The sequence below is a fragment of the Schistosoma mansoni genome (assembly GCF_000237925.1).
Source record: "Schistosoma mansoni, WGS project CABG00000000 data, supercontig 0126, strain Puerto Rico, whole genome shotgun sequence".
In the NCBI taxonomy this organism is placed as follows: Eukaryota; Metazoa; Platyhelminthes; class Trematoda; order Strigeidida; family Schistosomatidae; genus Schistosoma; species Schistosoma mansoni.
Genome location: NW_017386035.1, coordinates 781213 through 800772, shown reverse-complemented (window position 1 = coordinate 800772; position 19560 = coordinate 781213). Strand labels below are relative to the sequence as shown.

At 35.6% G+C, this 19560-nt stretch overlaps 1 protein-coding gene across 1 annotated transcript; it reads right to left on the bottom strand.

The window, feature by feature from the left end:
- Positions 1 to 12217: 12217 nt before the first annotated feature.
- Smp_198850 (hypothetical protein) lies at positions 12218 to 19203 on the bottom strand (the record flags this gene model as incomplete). The annotated part of the gene is made up of 3 exons (XM_018790175.1): positions 12218 to 12359; positions 14593 to 14882; positions 18889 to 19203. The coding sequence occupies 3 exons, from the start codon at positions 19201 to 19203 to the stop codon at positions 12218 to 12220; spliced, it is 747 nt and encodes a 248-aa protein (XP_018646402.1).
- Positions 19204 to 19560: the final 357 nt, after the last annotated feature.

Below are 19560 nucleotides of genomic sequence, written 5' to 3'. Positions count from 1 at the left end.
ATTTGATTTTATGACCATATTTTTATTAATTGAAAGTGAAAACTTGTTAACAAAGAGCAATTTTTGAAAGTCTTGGGTATAATGATAATCTTGTAGAGAAAACAAACCTCTTGGTGGTTTCTGTAGTTACGGACTAAAATACTTCTAAATTTCAGTTTATGTAGCTAAATAAAATTTTCAAACAATAAATATAACTCAAAGAACTGTACACTGATATGAACTAGATTATTGAAATTTGTTATTATCATTATCCTGATTTTTCATAGTTGAAAGCGTGAGTCAATTGAAGCTAGACCACTATGGAAAACCTGGAAACACTGGACGGCCGTTTCGTCCTATTATGGGACTCCTCAGCAGTGCGCATCCATGAACCCGCTCTCGCGAGTTTCGAACCCAGGACCTACCAGTCTCGAGCCGAAGCCCTTAACCGATAGATCCCTGAGCTGGCATCCAACGGTGTTAATGTCTAACTTCAACTGATCCACGAAGTTGAGCCACCATCCACCATTGTCTTCAGTGAGTTCCTATCTCACAACAGACGTGGTTTTGAACTCCACTGGTCACTGCTTCTCACTAGAGCTCCTAGATATACTTCTCGAAGTCACTAGTGAGCATATGATTATATTAATTATCAGAAGGGGTTTTGTGGAGATTTAGTATTTTTCATAGTTGAAAGCGTGAGTCAATTGAAGCTAGACCACCATGGAATCTCCACAAAACCCCTTCTGATTATCCTGATTGTTATTGTTATTACTATTAATAATAATAATAATAATAATAATAATGAGTTACCGTTCATATGGCCATGAAGTACAGATTGGTTAATAATTTCTTGTCATCTATTTTTAATAATCATGTTCTATATAGTTAATGTTACGCTCTTCTACTGTCTGATATATGCACATATAATTTTTAGATGAGGGAAAAAGTTTGTAGCTTAGGTGGATAGTTTTATTGGGTTTTCGTCCTCTGTGATGAATGGTTTGGTCGTGGAGCTCAAAGTGTTCTTCTGAACAACATAAGCGCAAACTTCAGGTAGAAGTAAAATATTCGAATTTATCCGCAAATCATCCATAGGTTGTTTTATCATCTTCAATCTTGATTGATTATTGTTGACTTTAAACCTGGCATTATCTACATCGTTATTTTGATTATATCTCCCTTTGATCTGATTCTTGATCTTATATCTGTTCATGATTTTTCTGATTGGTCGATAAGTCGATTTCGATGTGTTTGTTGATTTCTGATTGACTTGAATCCCAAGCTTCTAAAAATTCCCTGGTGTTCTTTATATCCCCTATATACAAGTTTTCAACATTTTTTCCAGTCGAGTGTATGTCCACATCTGTCCATATTCATTGATATAAACGAACATATATCATGGCATTTAACCTCTAGTTGATATTCGTGCTGGCGAAGATGAAGGGGTTGTCCTCTTTGTCCGATGTAGTTTTTCTCACAATTTGGACAGCTGATTTTGTAAATAATGTTGGGTATTTCTTCCGATCTTTTAATCCCTCAGTCTGCATATGATTGATTGAAGTGATTTCGCTGGTTTGTGTACTACATCTATTTTAAACGGCTTCAATAATTTCGTAATTTCTAATGTCTGTTATATATGGTAGAATGATCTGTTTGTTGGTTTCAATATTTGATTTCGTTTTTCCTGGTGAATTGGAGTGTGCTTCAGTGTGTTCTCACACTTTTAGATAGGATTTGTACGGAGTTGATTTTGTGAGTTCTTGAGTTGTTACTACTGTAGTTGAGAATTTAATCTGTGTCGGTTGGCTTCTGATTTACTTAAGACTCCAGTTTTTCGGTCTCAGTTCTGGTGACCAGTACATCCAAGAATGATAGTTTATTGTTCGACTCTCTCTCCATTGTGAATTCTCTGTCAACGAAGACGTTGTTGGTCAAATTGTATTTTCCAGCTCGTTCTTTTTAAAGATGAATTGTGTGTCGTCCACATAACGAATTCACATTTTTGGCTTTATCACTGGTAGGATCGAGGCTTCTTGTCCCTGCATCACTGCTTCTGCAATAAGTCCTGATATTGGCAACCCCATTGGTGCTCCATTCATCTATTTGTGGATCGTATTGTTAAATTGAAAGTAGAAAATAGCATTTGTACAAAATCAAGCCAAAAGTGGCTGTGATTGAGGGAGACTGTAATTAATAAACTGGGCATAACTAAAAGATGGTTAATCGAATAATAATAGTCTATAGGTCAAAATAAAGCTTATAATGAGAGGAATGTGAATGTTCATAGTTTAGTTACTTAACAATCATATAATAAAAATATATGTGTAGTATTTGTTCATAAATGGATCCCAACAGTTACTATTCCTTATTCTCATCGGGACATAACACTTACATCACGTGTCTACATCTCCTCTACGAAATAATGTAGGGTTTACATATTGATATGTAATGAGCAGTTTGACGTTCCCAATATGCATTATCTCTTATCTCACGCTTCGATTGTATGTGGGCGTTTGGACATACACATTGACGTATAACTTGAGATATTCTATCATATGGTTGTGAATTGCACAAAAAATACGATACATGTTTCGTTTTTCACATTTCATGGGAAAAATTACAAGGCCATTGTTCCAGTTATAACATGAATATACATTATTGGTGTTAATATGTGTAACTAAAACATGTGATTTTTAGAGGCTTAATTCACTTACAAGACATTCAAATGGGACATATACATTTACAATAATAGTAATATTCGGTAGTGAATTCACTTCTACCCTATTCCATGCGATTTTCATCCGTCTGATGTAGTCCCTGAAACTCACTTTCGCCAGTTTAGTCAACCTCGAGCAAGATCCATGTAATTTTTTATCAGTAAGTGGTTGCTAAGATAGCCTATTAGGTGACGTTTAGTACTGAGTACCATGGTTTTTATAAAGACCTGAAACATTTGTGTTGAGATTCTTCGAGGAGTCATCGGAAGTGTCTTTAGAAGCTAGTAAAAGACCGAAAATGATTCATCAAAACAAGCAGTTAATATAAATTTCTTGCAAAGCTCTAGAAAAACCATCTATTATATATCATATTTTGGTTGAATAATTGCCGATTTTGTTACTAACTTTATTTCAGGAGCTTTGAGAATATCAAGGTCGGTCATAAACCCGTAAATATTATTGCTCTCTGTACATTAACCTACCATGGAAGTAAAGCTCTTTTTCATATTTGTCTCCTATTTTCTTCCGTTTTGTATTCAATTGTTGGGAGGTCCTGGGGAAAGAGTAAGTGGTTAGAAGACATTATCAACCAATTAGTTACCATATTAATACAACATTAAAATGGGGGGAACGGATTGCTTGGATTGTTCCATGTTCCTTGAACCAATCATATCTCAGATGGCGCCTCTTGAATTGTATCACGAATTTCATCCCCCGCTCTAGTCAAATATCAGTCTTAATCCCTCACATTAGTTCATAACTCACTCCATTTCGAACCTAGTAAATGTTTGAAGTTTCTAAGGGTGATTTTAGTGTTGCTCAGAGGTCGTCCATAAATTTTAGTTTCTCCATGCTTATTGGTCCTTGAGCTCCTTTTAACTCGGTGTCTCATTAGAAGACAAAGACAGGTAGCCGATTAGTACTCTATTTTATTCAGTACTGACTCGAAACTTATAAAATAATGTACCTGAAATGCCTAAATACACAGCAACGTAATTGGAAAATTACAATATGCACTTAGCTTAGTCATAAGTGGTAAAGAACCGTAATACTGGGGAAATAAGCAATTAACGATAAATCTGAAATAAGACATATATGACAATGACATGTGGGTCAAACGAAAGCTTAGTAATATCAAAATATAAAGATAAAACAATCTAAGCGTCTGCTAATTTAATAATGAATATATAAATAATCCTTCCTACGATGGCCCCAAAAGTTATACTTCCATACTGTTTGCCATATATCACAGATATGCCAGTTTACCCTCTTAAATCGCTAACTGTTCACTTGTAGGTTGAGCTACTATAAAAACAACGTGAATTCATATTTTTAATGAAAAGAAAACATTTTAGTTTTCTTTTTTAAACACTGGACAATAAACTATACAAGTTAAATTCATTATTTCTTTTTTAAATCCCCTTTTGCGTTTTTTTAGTCGATGTTTCTGTGTTGAATCACATTGAACAAACTGTACAGTCTCAAAATGATGTTAATATTACGAAACAATTTGGACCAAACATATTTTTATCATGTTTACTTATCATTTACATTAGTGCATCAAATTATGGATTTCTACCAGCTATACAATCTTATTCGTGTGCTGCGTATGGCTCTCTTACATATCATTTAGCAGTTACACTGTCAGGATTATGCTCTGCTATAATGACAGTGTTAACTACATTTCTTGTCAATCATTATTCTAGGGAAATAGGTAGTACTGATGAACCAACGTTTGAAAATTTGCAAACTATGAATCGTGAATTAAATGAACAGAATCAAATTTGTTACATACAAAAACCTGACATAATTATGAGTAATACATATACGCGCTCACTTCAAAATAAATGGATCAGTATTTCACTCATCTCCTTGTTACCTGTTGCTTACGTTGTTTATTTGGCTAGTTCAAGTCCCAATCCACCATATTTGGGTGGTTTCGGTTCTGCCAGTGCTGTACGTTACGTCTTAGTTTTATTCTTTTTTTTCTACCGTTTATTTTGATGATTTATTTTCAAATTATAAGGCTTCCCAGTCCTAGTCAATAAAAATGTGTTAGTACTTTATCAACATCTAGTGTAATCATAACCTGACGAAATACGAACCGGTTATATGTAGATTTGATTTTTCTTCCCACTGATGAGAAATGGATAACCGTAACAACCAATGTTTATGTATGGAGTTTTTGTGAAGATTTGAATGAGGAGTTAGAAATTAAACACCTAGATTATAAAAAATCTCGTTCCAACTATATCAGTTTAGGCAACCGGGTAGCAGCATTAACCCCTCACACGTAGAGTGTGACTTCTACTCAAATACCTGGTGAGTGGGTTAATTTACTTTATTTGTAGAAAAGGTTAAAAATCTAATCATATTTATTCACATCTCCGTGATTAAATTCAAATAATTTTGACTGTTTTGCTTGATGATAAATAGGATCACAAAGATAAATTTGTACCAAATAATTAGCCAGTCATCTTCATATATTGAATCTTTTTGATGGAGTTTCGTCCTCTAAGCTGAATAGTCTGGTTGTGGAGCTTTCGTTGTCCTTCTGAACAACATAATCAGCGCAAAATTTAGGTAGAAGTGAAGTATTAAGTCTTTTTTATGTGAAGAAATGTTATATAAGAAACTCATCACTGGTCCGAACTGCTCCGTTTCAATCACTTAGATTTCTACTAATATAATTTTATTGTTGGTGTTGGACTATGAACTTTTCCAATTTATCTAAATGGCCTTTTTGACTGTAAGACAAAAGTCGTTTTTCGAAATGTCAAGAATATAGAAGAAAGCTTTATTGTGTGATGATAGAACCTGTTGAATAATCACTATCGAATTTAGGCGATAAGTGATGGTGACAGTACGATTAATGAAGGTTTGTACATGCATTAATTAAGGGAATTAAATGTATGTCACGTCATCTTGGTATAGTAGTTCAAATAAGAAGAATTGAATTTCAGGGTGTTCGGATAAGAACGTTATATTAACCTACAGAAACTATAAGTTGTACAGAGAACTGTTGGTTTTGTTGGTAGGATTCATGAGATTCCCAAACTCTATTTTTGAGATTAGGGTTAAAATGATTAGGAACTCGTTAGTATCAGTGAGATTTTATTAATACCTGATCTACTCGTAAATTCTGAGTATATATATTATTAGTTTGTTTGTTTTTCTAGTTTATTATTACTATCGGTAATATCATTTTAACCCGTTTGCTTTACATAGTAATTTATTTATGCTGTTTAAAATGGGTCCATTTGGATCAATGCTTGATTGCCCGACTTTCTGCAATATTACTGCTTAGAGTATCTGTTCCACAATAAAGCCAATATGAATGTAGTTAGGAATGCTTGGCGATATGGGACATCACTTGGTCGTGAACACTAAGCTATCAAAATAACTAAGTGATTGTTCCTGTCCTTTGATCAAACGTGCAAAATACTGTAATACACATATGATTTTTACACTAGATTATTTATTGCTTTCTAAATCCTATAGATCCTGGCTTGGATTGCGATACGCTGTTTATTTGCCAGTTTGCGCACATGGATATGGATGAGTTTGTCTAGCCATTCCAATAAACCGACGCGAATCAGATTAGCTGGATTATCTACACAATTCGGAGCAGCACTCGGCGCAATTTTAGGCTTCATATTAGTTGTTTATTTTCAACTATTTAAAAGTAAACTACCTTGTATTCAAGTGTAATTTAAGTGAAACTCATGTGATAATGTCTTTCATACTTTAACTTATTTATGTATAGATCATATTTCGGAAATGGGAAAAATACATTATTGTTGATTATTTAGCTAGTATTTTTTAAAACTAATTCCTGTGTATTTAATAATGCTAATTTATTGTAGGTATCCTACAGTATTTACGTAATTATATACTGCTTATTTGTACTTATGTAGTGTAACATGAATTATAAAGAAATGCTTATCTGTGACCTGTTACTTTTCAGGGCTTCACTTATATATTGCTTGTTCTTGCAACTACAAAACAGTAAATTTATTGGTCAACATGTTAGCTGTTGAATTGTTTGAAAGTCATTCTAAAAATTAGCTACAGGTTTTGTACGAAAATCAGGCAATGATTTGAAGATAAATTTTAGAAGTGAAAGTTGGTAGCAGCAAGCGAACAATTTTTCAGTAAGCATAGTACGTAAAAATGAGCTACTTTTGATAATATCTATTCACAAATTGAATGAGGAATTGACAAAATAACAATGTTGTAGGCAAAGATCGATGATGGTTAGCATTGGAATCCAGGACGCGCGTTCTTTTCTATTCGGGACTTGTCAATTGGATATACCTGCATCCCACAGTTGATGATTGTTCTGAGACTCAAACACTGTACCGTTCGCTTCAAACGCCATCGCGTTATCCACTTTGCTACTGGGCCCTGACAACAACTAGCTTGTGCGATGGGGTGCATTATCAATTCATTATGTATTCGCACAAGATGCACATATGCCAATAAGAGGCTGATCAATTACAGTCCTTAACATCCATGGGAAGATTCAAACAAACAATGAAAAAATGAATTGAAACAATGTTGTATTTATATCCACGAACAATTGCAAATGAAGACAACTAGTTTAGCAGCAATAGGCCTCTACATACACAAAGGAAAAAGCAAGATTCTCAAATACAACACGGAGAACACCAACCCAATCACACTTGATGGAGAAACTCCGAAAGAGATGGAAACTTTCACGTACCTGAGGAGCGTCATCGATGAACAAGCAGGATCCGATGCAGACGTATAGGCACGGGTTGACAAAGCAAAGTCAGCACTTCTACGATTGAGGAACAGGTGAAACTCAAAACAACTGTCAACTAATTTCAAAGTCACAATTTACAATACGAACGTCAAGACAGTCAGTTTTACTGTACGGAGGTGAAACGTGGAGAACTACTACAACCATCATCAAGAAAGTACACGTATTTATAAACAGTTGTCCACGCAAAACACTCAACATTCACTGGCCGGATACCATCAGCAACAGCGTTTTATGGGAGAGTACAAACCAGATTCCAGCTGAGGAGGAAATTAGGGAAAGACGTTGGAAGTGGATAGGACATAAATTACGGAAATTGAACTGCATGAGGAGGCAAGCCCTAACTTGGAATCCGGAAGGGAGGCGGAAAAGAGGAAGGCCAAAGAACACATTACGCCGGGAAATAGAAGCAGATATAAAAAGGATGAATAACAACTGGGAAGAATTTCCCAGGGCAGAGTTGGATGGAAGATGCTGGTTGGCGGCCTATGCTCCTCTACGAGGAGTAACGCGTAAGTGTGTTCCTGTCCAATAGAAACGATTCTCAAGGTTAGATTGTTGAATATCTGGTAGTTTCACTATGTTTGTGGCAAATTCATAATACTACTATAGTATGGCACGTTGTTTAGCAATGGAATTATTCAACGACTTATGTTTTTAATGAACTTCGAAATTCGCCACTGTTCTTACTTCCGGGTCGTCAACTGGATCCATCTTGGGTTCAAACTGGAACTCTTATCAAACACCACTTATTTTATGTAATACGCATAAATTCCGGTACAGTTGGGTATCAAAAATAAAAAGATTATATTCTGAAATGAAACCAAACGAATAAAAATAAAATAAATAACAATATTCTCTTTTGAAGCTTCTCCTCAGTCACAAAAGGCCTAAAGTTACAAAGAGTAATATGATGAGGAGCAGTTTTGATGCATATTAATTAATAAACTAGATATAGATGTTTGAAGTGGATCTGTAAATCATGAGAAGCGTAAGAAATTGAGAGAAATATATCAGATAATGTTAGGATCGTTGCGTAATTTGGGAAGAATGGGTAACTTTGCACACATTTGTTCAACAAATTAAAAGCAACCTTGATGTCAACATTTGATGGTCTCCAGGACGTATGGCAGTGCTCGAACATTTGGTGGATAGTGACGCTTTTACTCCAGGACCTCTAGTAATTTTGTATGGTTCGACGAAGCCTTGAGAACATATTTCGTTGTGTTAGTTGCTTTATGAACCATCCATTTTTACCTACCTAAACGACCAAAGTCCTCACGAACACTTCAGTCTTCTAAATATGTTTTGCATTGTTAGTTTTTAAAAACGTGGGGTTTATTTATTGAGATACTAGCATTCACTATATGTTTTTAATTTTCTCATAGAACATATCAACCTAAATGAAGCATAGTTAAAGGCGTATCTGAAGTTAAGTTTACTTGGAGAAAGTAATATAGCATATAAAATTAGAAGTGACTGTTTTACCTTTATTTTCTGATAATCTGTAGACGTTTCTATGGTGGCTTTTCCAACTACATATAAGGAGCTTAAGTTAACAGATTATAAGCGACAGAGTTCAGGGATCTGTAGTGCAACGGGTTGCGCAGTTAAGGTGAACATACGGGACACCCTTGATTTTTCCGTGCTAATTGACGGACTGTACCTTCAGACTGATGCGATCCAAAAGTAGCTTCACTTTCTACAGATGAATATTTCTTCTAGTATCCATTACATATTTCCAAAGGTCAGTCAGCTACAACGTAGTACAAGGCACATATATGCATCGATCCAAGTTGTCATACTTCATTAAAACAACAAGATGAAAACCAAATCCATGGAAGCAATTATTTCAGTGGTAGTAATTTATAAAAAAAGATTGCATATAAGAATGTGATACAGGAAGAAAGAATTAGTTCGTAGAAGGAAAGGTATAAAGTAATCTTAATCTCAAAGTCTAAAAGAAGACAAAGAGTGTTTACACCTACGCCACTGCGATCGATTCTGAGCTATGTCACACTGAGTCTCCAACCATTCGTTACGATAGTCGCACGGACCCCAACCAAGTAGTCTGCATCTACCATCATGACTCAGACTAGAAGTTAGTGACGTTGTGGACTGATGCCACGTTTTGGTTTGACCGCCCCTAACTCTCTTCCAACCATCCCCAATACTAGTCAGTATTCCTCATCGTGGTAATCCATGGTTCAGACATACATAACACGTGGCCCAAACATCTCGGTCGGTGAAGATTCACAAGTTCATTAACTGATTTACCATTATTCCCCAATACCCTGAGTCTAACCTTACTAATACTTACCCAGTGATCCCAGCAGATACGAGTAATATTTCTAAGACATCCGTGATCAAATACTAGAGACTTACGAGTATCATCTAATTTTAATGGTCACGTTTCGCAGCCGTCAAGTAAGACAGAACATGTTGCACAGGTAGGAGTAACAAGTGTTTAAGTACGCAGCAGTTTATGGTATACTGATGAACCAGCTTTTGGCACCTAAGCGCTTTACTTCACAACGACAAATAGATTAACGATCGCTTCACTAAACGTATGAAAATTACAAACCCATCAGTATCTCCGTATAAAAGAATGATATAAATAAGTAGAATGGGTTTATTCAACATTACAAGTTTTAGAACATTTATTGACTTAAGCTCAAATATTAACAAAGCTGTCATTCTTAATCCATAAAATCGTACTGACGACATGACGGAATCATGCAGTGATAGAGAGCTTTATAGTTTCAGCCATTTTTGCAAGCAATGTTGGAAAATATGTTCGGTTTCGTAGGTTCCTTTGTTTGCCTCTTAGTGTCACTTCGATACTCCATGTTTCATAATGACGAAATCATTTTTTTATGTAACGCATTGAATGCTCTCACCATATTTTGCTACAGTTCTCATGTAGTGTGTACTGTTATGAGGACGTATTACAATTTGTTATTGATTTTTATGTCCGGCTTTTATAACGTGAATTACCCACCAATCAAAATACGACTTTTCTAATCTTAAGACTGTGTCAATCAATGACGTTCAACTGGTATGAGCAGTCTAACGTCCTTATTGGTCCCTTCTCCGTCTAGCCCTTCCAATTGAGTCCAGAACACCAATTACAGCTTCTGCTAAGCGAATCATTTATTTCAAGCATACTCGGTTTATATACCAGACAGACAGGCCGCATCATATCATAAAATAGAAAGTAATATTTGCACAAGATCAAGCCAGATGTGGCTGTGAACGTGGGATACAGTAATCAATAAACTGAACATCATTTGGGGACAGTAAATCGTACAGTAATAATTCATAGATCAAAATGAAGCTTATAATAAGATGAATATAGATATACACAAACTAGTTACTTAATAGTTAAACTATAAGAATATATATAGAATAATAGTCCATTGACAGGTCCCGGAGGTTACCCATATTTATTTCCTCACTAGGATATAACATGTACTTTCTAGCTTTGTAACATGTTCTTTGTCCATTTCATTTGAAGTAGTTTTTGTATATATTAAAAACCAATGTAAATTTGTATTTGAGACTAATGTTGCTGTTGGCTGGGATATTTAGCTTTTCGTAATTAATCATAGTTTTCTCAAGATATAATTGTAATTAATGAGATCCCTGCGGATGGTGATTGTTGGTACTACAGCACACAGCTGCTCATCATTCAACCTTCTGCAACATAAATCACACGCATGGTTGTACACTGTCTTGGGTAAAGTATTAGTATAATTGTTGAGATCGTAACCCATCGAAAACCTTGCTTTACGGCCAGTAAACTTTGATCTAGAAGGTTCTCAACATAACGCCCTATTACCTTTTTACTACTTAACCATGGCCCTCTGATTTCGTCTTGTAAAAAACCAACACGTACACCACAAACTGATAATGGGTTTTTCTTATCCAATTTACTTTATCACGCCATATAACGCTACCAAGTGATCTAGAAATGTTAGATAACAAGTATTTTAATGACAAACTTCAGCAAAATATCAAAGATTACTCACACTTGATCCCAGGTTTTTAGATGCCTGGGTCTCAGAATCCTTTCGAATATATCCCTAAAGTGGACAATCAGACATTTAAAATCAGTTTCGCTTGTTGATGGTGACGGATCATCTGATATAATATAGAATACATCATACCAGACAATTTCTCATTTTTTTAAACTCACAAGCAACACGCTCCAGAAGAACACTTAGGAGCGAATATGCAGACAGTTAGGAAATTTCAGCCAATGGCAACATTGATCTCAGATACAAATTTACATTGATTTATAATATATACAAAAAACTACTTCAAATAAAATGGATTGGCGTTTTATAGCAGAGAACATGTTAACAAGCTAGAAAGTACACACTGACATGAAAACGGTAGCAAAATGTAGTGAGAAACATTTAACGCGTCACATAAAATAACGAAATTTCGCTATGATGAGAAAACGATTATCGCAACGACACTAAAAAGCAGATAAAATTAAACATGATCTTTAGCATGGCCTTAATTTTTTGAGCCACTAGTGTCAACTGGTGTGCTATTTTATTTGTTGGTTAAAAGATGTAAACTTTGTTTATGGTACTGATCAACAATGAACGATTAGTTTTTGTTAGTTCATAATGTAGAAAAAAATTGGCTGGTGAAAGTCCTTTGGTTTTCATAAAAAATATAAACAGGGAATGAAAGCAGCATAATATCATTAAGTATACATTTATGATGTGATTATTGAGCCCATTAGACTAGGAAACCACAATACTCTTTCACCACAAGGATCTAAATCATCAACCCATGCAATACCTTCTTGTATTAAATGACGAAATGCAGTGTCTGTACGATCTTTAGTCCAATCAAATCTGAATGAAGATAAAAAAAATCAAGAAAAAAAAAGTATTAAAATGGTTATTTACTCAACGTTGTACACTTGGACAAACTGAACAATAATTAACGGTATCATAAAAACGTATGGTAATTCTCAGTTTTCGCATCATACTAATTAAGTGCTGATACATAAAAAAAGTGATTTAATTTCAAAAATAGTAACAAATCACTTGGAAACTCAATTTATCATAGTCGAATACATCTTAATTTAAGTTCTTTTCCAGAAAGAAAACTAGCCAAAACAAAAATGGATATCTTTAAAGTAAATCACTTTCTCCGACAACTGAATAATAACAATAAGATTATTGACCGAAGTGAAAAACTAATTGAAGATAAAATCCTGTCACTGGGCACCAACCCGATGTTTCTAATAATTAAGGGTTCTTTGTGGGACCTGGGGATGTGGGTATTCCCTGATGAGGAGTCCCATTGCAGGATGAAACAGCTGTACAGTCCAACTTGAGATTAAACTGTAACGAACAGAACCTATGAATTAAAGCGATCCCCGCAAAATCCTTGTAATCAAATCGACAATTCACTGTTACTTATAGTTGTGAAAGCATAGCAGTTCGAGATAAACACTGATCATAACTAGCGTAAAGCAGTAAGTTTGTTGAATTACTTATTTGAACGTTTTACAATCGGCCTATGATCATTAAAATAGATGGTAATATATTATACAGAAGGAAGCAAACAAATCTGCTACTTAAAAATACAACAATAAGAAAATATGCTATAAAATAATAAGGATAGATCTAATTATTTACACAAGATGGATTAAATTTTGAGGAGTGTAACAGGATGGACGATATTTTACTTGCTGAAAAACAGATTGATCGTCAATTTCATTTAGACATGAATTTAAGAATCAAAAATGTTTTGCAACAATATAAATTAAAGTTGTAATTTATGGGAGATTCATTTCAGATGCATTTCAATAAAACAATAACAATCACTTCGTAACCACATATACATTGTTTTTATATCATTTAATGAATGACACTTATTAGATTTACAAAGTGATCACATAACTGAATTACCGAGAGAAAAGTGAAGAAGTAGCATCATCATTTCAAAAGCTTTACTCCTATTCAAGGTAAGCTAATTGTTTACATTACATGCTAATGTTTAACTTCATGGATATTTCTTCTGTAGATACTAAGAGGTTTTTCCTTGATATTATATAAATATAATGTAACGAGAGGGACGAATGTTATCAAGTGAATAAAACACATCAAAATGGACGTGATAAACCATCAACAGAAATTGCCGGAACGAAAAATTAGTAACTAGATATGCTGAAACGACAAAACAAGTTAAAAAAAAAGGTGGACAGAAATAAAAAGTGTCAAATCTTCCGAAATTTGCAGAAATGTGGGTACCTTGTTTTTCGTCGCATAACATATCATGGTTGTGAAATGGTGACAGTGATCTTTTGTCAGAAATTTGTCGAGTTGGATTCATCTGATCGCAATCTTTTCAGTTTGCGGTTAGTTGGCTATTTTGATGATTTTCTGTACGTCGATTTGTTGGCATATATAAGTTGCTAATTATTATGCGGAGTTGTCGTACAACCGATTTGAAACTAGTGACGTAAAAATGGACTTATCTTAATCTTGAAAATAATTTCCTAGTCTCAGTGGGAATTCATCTCCTGTGGTCAATCAGAAATAATTCGCTGAGAAATCTTTATCTATTGATGATAATTTTGGACGGTGATTTTGTTACATCTCAAATAAAATCAAGCTAAAAATATGTACTTTTGAATTCATATTTAATTGTTTAATGGTATCTTGTGCCCATCCTGAGATCTGAAGTTGATGGAGTTCGATATCATACTCAATACTTCCGGATTTCAATGGTTTCCTGGTTGATATCAGTTCTTGATTAAAATGAACGAGAGACAATTGGACAAATTTCTGCAAAATACTGAAACAAAGTACAACTTATGACTAAAAATAAACAAAATCCCTGGTGGATAATGGAGCCCAAAGTAGATCCAGAATTATGACCAACTATATAAACTTATGCATCAATCGTTAGATCTGTAACTAAAAATATTACCAATTCCATTTTTTTCAGTTGAACCTAACTGAACAAGTTTCCCGGATTGATTAGGTCAATTGTGTCCAAATAAAAAGTACGGAGATAAATTACTAAAAATGGAAGCTGAAATAATATGTTTCTTATCATAAATAACACACTAACTTATCTATTACAGCTGATGCTGTTACATGACTATCAGAACTTTCTGCGAGCCCCAACACCAAAGTTTGATCCATATTCATTTCACCTGGAACCGACTGGACCAACAACCGACCACCAGATAGACTAATAAGACTGAACCCTGTTCCTAGACAACGCAGTTTTTTGATAGACCTTTTTACGTCATCAGCACTAACTTCAGACTCATATCGTGTCCTGTTTTTGTTTAACAGAGACACCAATTCATGCAGAGGTATAATGCCTCCAGTGTGTTTTTGGTTAGCCATGCATACCTATGGATAAAATTGTAAAGGAAATTAAGCTTAAGAACAATAGAAACATAAAAAAAACATGTAAAAAGATTTTGTACAAAGAAAAGTGCAATGAATACTATATGATAGTCTGCACCGTGATGAATAATTACAGATATTGACGAAAAATAACACCAAGATTACACAACCGAACTATTTATTGGCACAAACAGGCACCAAATATATGTGCGCCACACAAATCACTCGATTCGCGTGAGGGCTGAAATACTGCCTGGGTGCCCAATCGAATTTTAAAACAAATATTTTTCGAAGACTTCTTTGTACCTACAGAAAAATACACGACAGCATAGCACAGCCTACAACATATAGATAGCAAAACCCTGAGTCCGGACCAACGGTGCACATGGGCTCCAAGATCCTGAGGGAACAAATCGCATATGAATCTACTGTAACTCTTAAAGTTGCTCCATTGTTTTGTGGATTGGACCTCTAGGTTAAATAGTCGGAGAGTGACTACCTAGGAAAACCACCCGCTTCGGTTTGGGCACCCGGGCAGTATCACAGTTCGCAAACAAACTAAATGGTAAGTACAGGTAGGGAAACTATTCACGCTTTAATTCTCGTTCTCGCAAATCATACTCAAAATTACTTGTTAATACTTGTTTTTATTTTGCATTACGTCACTTGTCTATATCCTTTATTGATTTTGTGTATCTCTTTGTTCTTCAATCCATACAGAAGTTGGCATATGGTGGTGACCATGTCCTATCTAAACGATCTTAAGTCACTGACTGGTCGAAAGTTGAGTGATACCACTGAATATTAATTCTCAACTAGTCTTTCTGAAACTACGTATGCCATTCAAACTAACCTCATTCATCTTTCACACTCTAAAGCAGATTGGACAGCAAATAGAGTTTTCTGTCTTTAGAAAGTCTCAACATCGATGTCTCCTGTCCATCCGAGACCCATATTCAAGACCCTAGTAAAGTATAACAAATTCGCTCTCCATCTGTCTCTTCGAAAAGCTTGTTTCACGTGCGTTTATCTGGGGACCCTGTGGCATTTCTGTCTGGTTTTGCCGAGTTTGGTGTCACACTAAGCACTAGAGCAGAGCCAGTCAGCCAGCAAGTTGGACCAGGCATATATATGCATCGATCCAAGTTGTCATACTTCATTAAAACAACAAGATGAAAACCAAATCCATGGAAGCAATTATTTCAGTGGTAGTAATTTATAAAAAAAGATTGCATATAAGAATGTGATACAGGAAGAAAGAATTAGTTCGTAGAAGGAAAGGTATAAAGTAATCTTAATCTCAAAGTCTAAAAGAAGACAAAGAGTGTTTACACCTACGCCACTGCGATCGATTCTGAGCTATGTCACACTGAGTCTCCAACCATTCGTTACGATAGTCGCACGGACCCCAACCAAGTAGTCTGCATCTACCATCATGACTCAGACTAGAAGTTAGTGACGTTGTGGACTGATGCCACGTTTTGGTTTGACCGCCCCTAACTCTCTTCCAACCATCCCCAATACTAGTCAGTATTCCTCATCGTGGTAATCCATGGTTCAGACATACATAACACGTGGCCCAAACATCTCGGTCGGTGAAGATTCACAAGTTCATTAACTGATTTACCATTATTCCCCAATACCCTGAGTCTAACCTTACTAATACTTACCCAGTGATCCCAGCAGATACGAGTAATATTTCTAAGACATCCGTGATCAAATACTAGAGACTTACGAGTATCATCTAATTTTAATGGTCACGTTACGTAGCCGTCAAGTAGAACAGAACGAAGTGTCGCACAGTATACTCGTCCCTTAATTGATAAACGGATATATCGTCCCCGTCATAGGTGACGTAAGTTGGAAAAAAGCCAAGTGAGTTTTTGAATCCGTCTGGGAATCAAAGAGTGATCCTACACCCTGGAATGAGCCGATAGTTGTCTCTATATTTAAAAACGGTTCACGTCACTTATGAATCCGCTATCGGGGGCTAAGTCTACTGCCGATTGCGTACAAATTATTGGCTTCCGTCATACTTCCCAGATTGGTCCAAACCCAGGAAGACTGGCTCATGAAGAGCAGGTTGGTTTTAGTTATGATTGAGGATGCGTTGATCATATATTCAACCTCCGCAATACTTATTGCAGGTCATTAATCATTTTATTGCCCTACTAACAAGGCCGGCTTCGATCCTTTGGACAGTACACTTCTGTGAGACTGTTTACTGAAGTGTGTGCCTGAGAAGTTTACTAACATCTTGGAAGCCCTATATACAAACAACCCAGGCAGTGTAATGGAATACAATCAGCTCTCTCAATTGTTTCATTGAAGCAGTGGGGCTAGACAGGGTTGCCTAATCTCACCATTTCACTTCAACTTTGCTCTAGATGACGTTCTGGAGACACTTCTGATGGATGTAGGTAATGTTGGTGTGGATCTGTTGCCTGGAGAAATACTTTTCGACCTTGAGTATGTGAATGATATTGTCCTATTATGCGATGATACTTAAGCCATAGAATCCGTACCTAGTCAGTTGGCAGTCAGTGTCCGTAGGTATGGCACGTGTTTTGAACCTTCGAAGAGAAAAGTACTTTTACAAGACTGGCAGGACCTTGAACCTGAACTCATCCTGGTTAGTGAGCAGATAGTTCTCGAGAACTTTGTGCATCTGGGTAGCTGCGTAAGTGCTGATGGTAGGGTGAGTAATGAGACTTGTTCACGTATAGTGAAAGCCAGAGCGACTTACATCAATCTGGGTCATCTTTGGAGCCTTCGTGATATTAGTCTGTCTGTGAAAGTTGGACCTACAATGCATCGGTGAGAGCAGTTTTGTTCTATGCCTGTGATACCCGATCTGTCCGAGTCCAGGATGTTAGACGACTCTCTGTGTTTGATTATCGTTGTCGCTGAAGGATTTCTGACATCCAGTGACAACACCATATCAATAATGAGGAGAGTTCAGCAACGTGTGTTAGGGCCCAGTGACAACTATTCATTCGGTGTCGCCATTTTGCACACCAGTTTTGATGGCTTGAATATGTACTACAAGTGTTGGCCCAGCGAATTCGAAATCGTGCATTATTTTCTGACGTTGAGATTGGTTACAGAAAGTGAAGTGGTCAGTGTATGACATGATGTCGTGGTACGGACAAAAGCTCTACAGGACTGATTTCTATTGGACCTTCATAACTCGCTGGTTGAGATCACAGAGATGGTGCAAAACACTGTCTTGAGACGTTATCAGAAATCAGTGTGATTTTGCTGTAACCTTTCACTTTCTTCATATAAGTGAAAGGAACTTCTATGGCTGAAAGAATCCTTTCTGCTCGTATTTTTCTGAACTGAACTGCTTCGTCCATTATCATTATTATTTCACTCTCACAAACTAATTTCTTTTTGTTGTTGTTCTTTTTTATCATACTCTCTTTCCTTTCTTTATCTCTTTACAAACCCGTTTTTATGGTGTGGGGCATATATATTTTGGTGCCCCCTTGCACCAATGTTTGTGTTCAAATAAAAAAATAGACGATAAACTCTCCACTTTTGTAGCAACAAATACGAACTGTTAACTGTATAATGTATCCCTCATATCTATGGACATGAAGATCTATTGTGGATGTACGTGAGACATCGAAAATGATAAAATTTTGAATCTGAGAAACCATAAGAATAATGATAAATTGTTCGATGCTTGGAACTTAGGCAAACTGATGACTCATATGAATAGTAACATCAGTCCATAGTACTAGAAGACGAAGAAACTATTTTATACATAACTACACCCAATCTATTGGAACAAATTCATCGATCCATGGTGGGATCTTAAAGGCTCAATTTTCCCTTGAATTATGGTAATAATGAAGACACTATTTTAGTAAGAAAATGTAATCTCGATATTGTCAAATCAGAAATAAAACAAAATCGGATATTAGGTGGTAGAGAATATTTTGATTATTATTAATTTTAAGGTCGGTAATTAGGTGAAAACTTTAATAATTTATTAACTCACCTCAATAATTTTCACACCTAGATGGTAGTAAAATTCTCCCAGACCTAATGTTTCTGACCAACACCCACGACTGTAGGCTATAGGGTCAACACCAATACTACTACACATTGCTTGAAATTGTGAACGTAACTGTGGGTCCTCTTTAATCTTGTTCCCGTGTTTGCTAGCAAATAATTCAAGCGACTGACGAACTTGCTCAAACTGTCGTAATAGTGTTGTTATCTGATTTCCTGCTAACTCATCACTTTTTTCTTTGTACTTCGACTGAGCAAGCGATTTGCTTTTAATTGATGCAATCCCAGCCTTTCTATACATTATAGAATCCGTCCACAGAGACAATAACACGTATTTCGACAGAACAGACGAGCAAAATAATTGAACTAACTAGATATCATTGTTACCATCATAAATCGTGACAGACACTGAATATATATGGGAAAATGAAAATTTAGGTACTGTAGTAAAGAATTAAAACAGCAATTACGTACTGTGGCAATTTCTTTTAACAAATAATGCACAAACCAGTTTAAAAAAACACCGCCAACAATAACAGAAAAATATGTGATTAGCAGGCAGAGCTATTTTTGTTAACGGTTAGTCGAGGTGACATTTATTACTGTAGTACCCTTTATTTCTCATTTTACTCTGAATTAAATACTTAGACCCAAATTT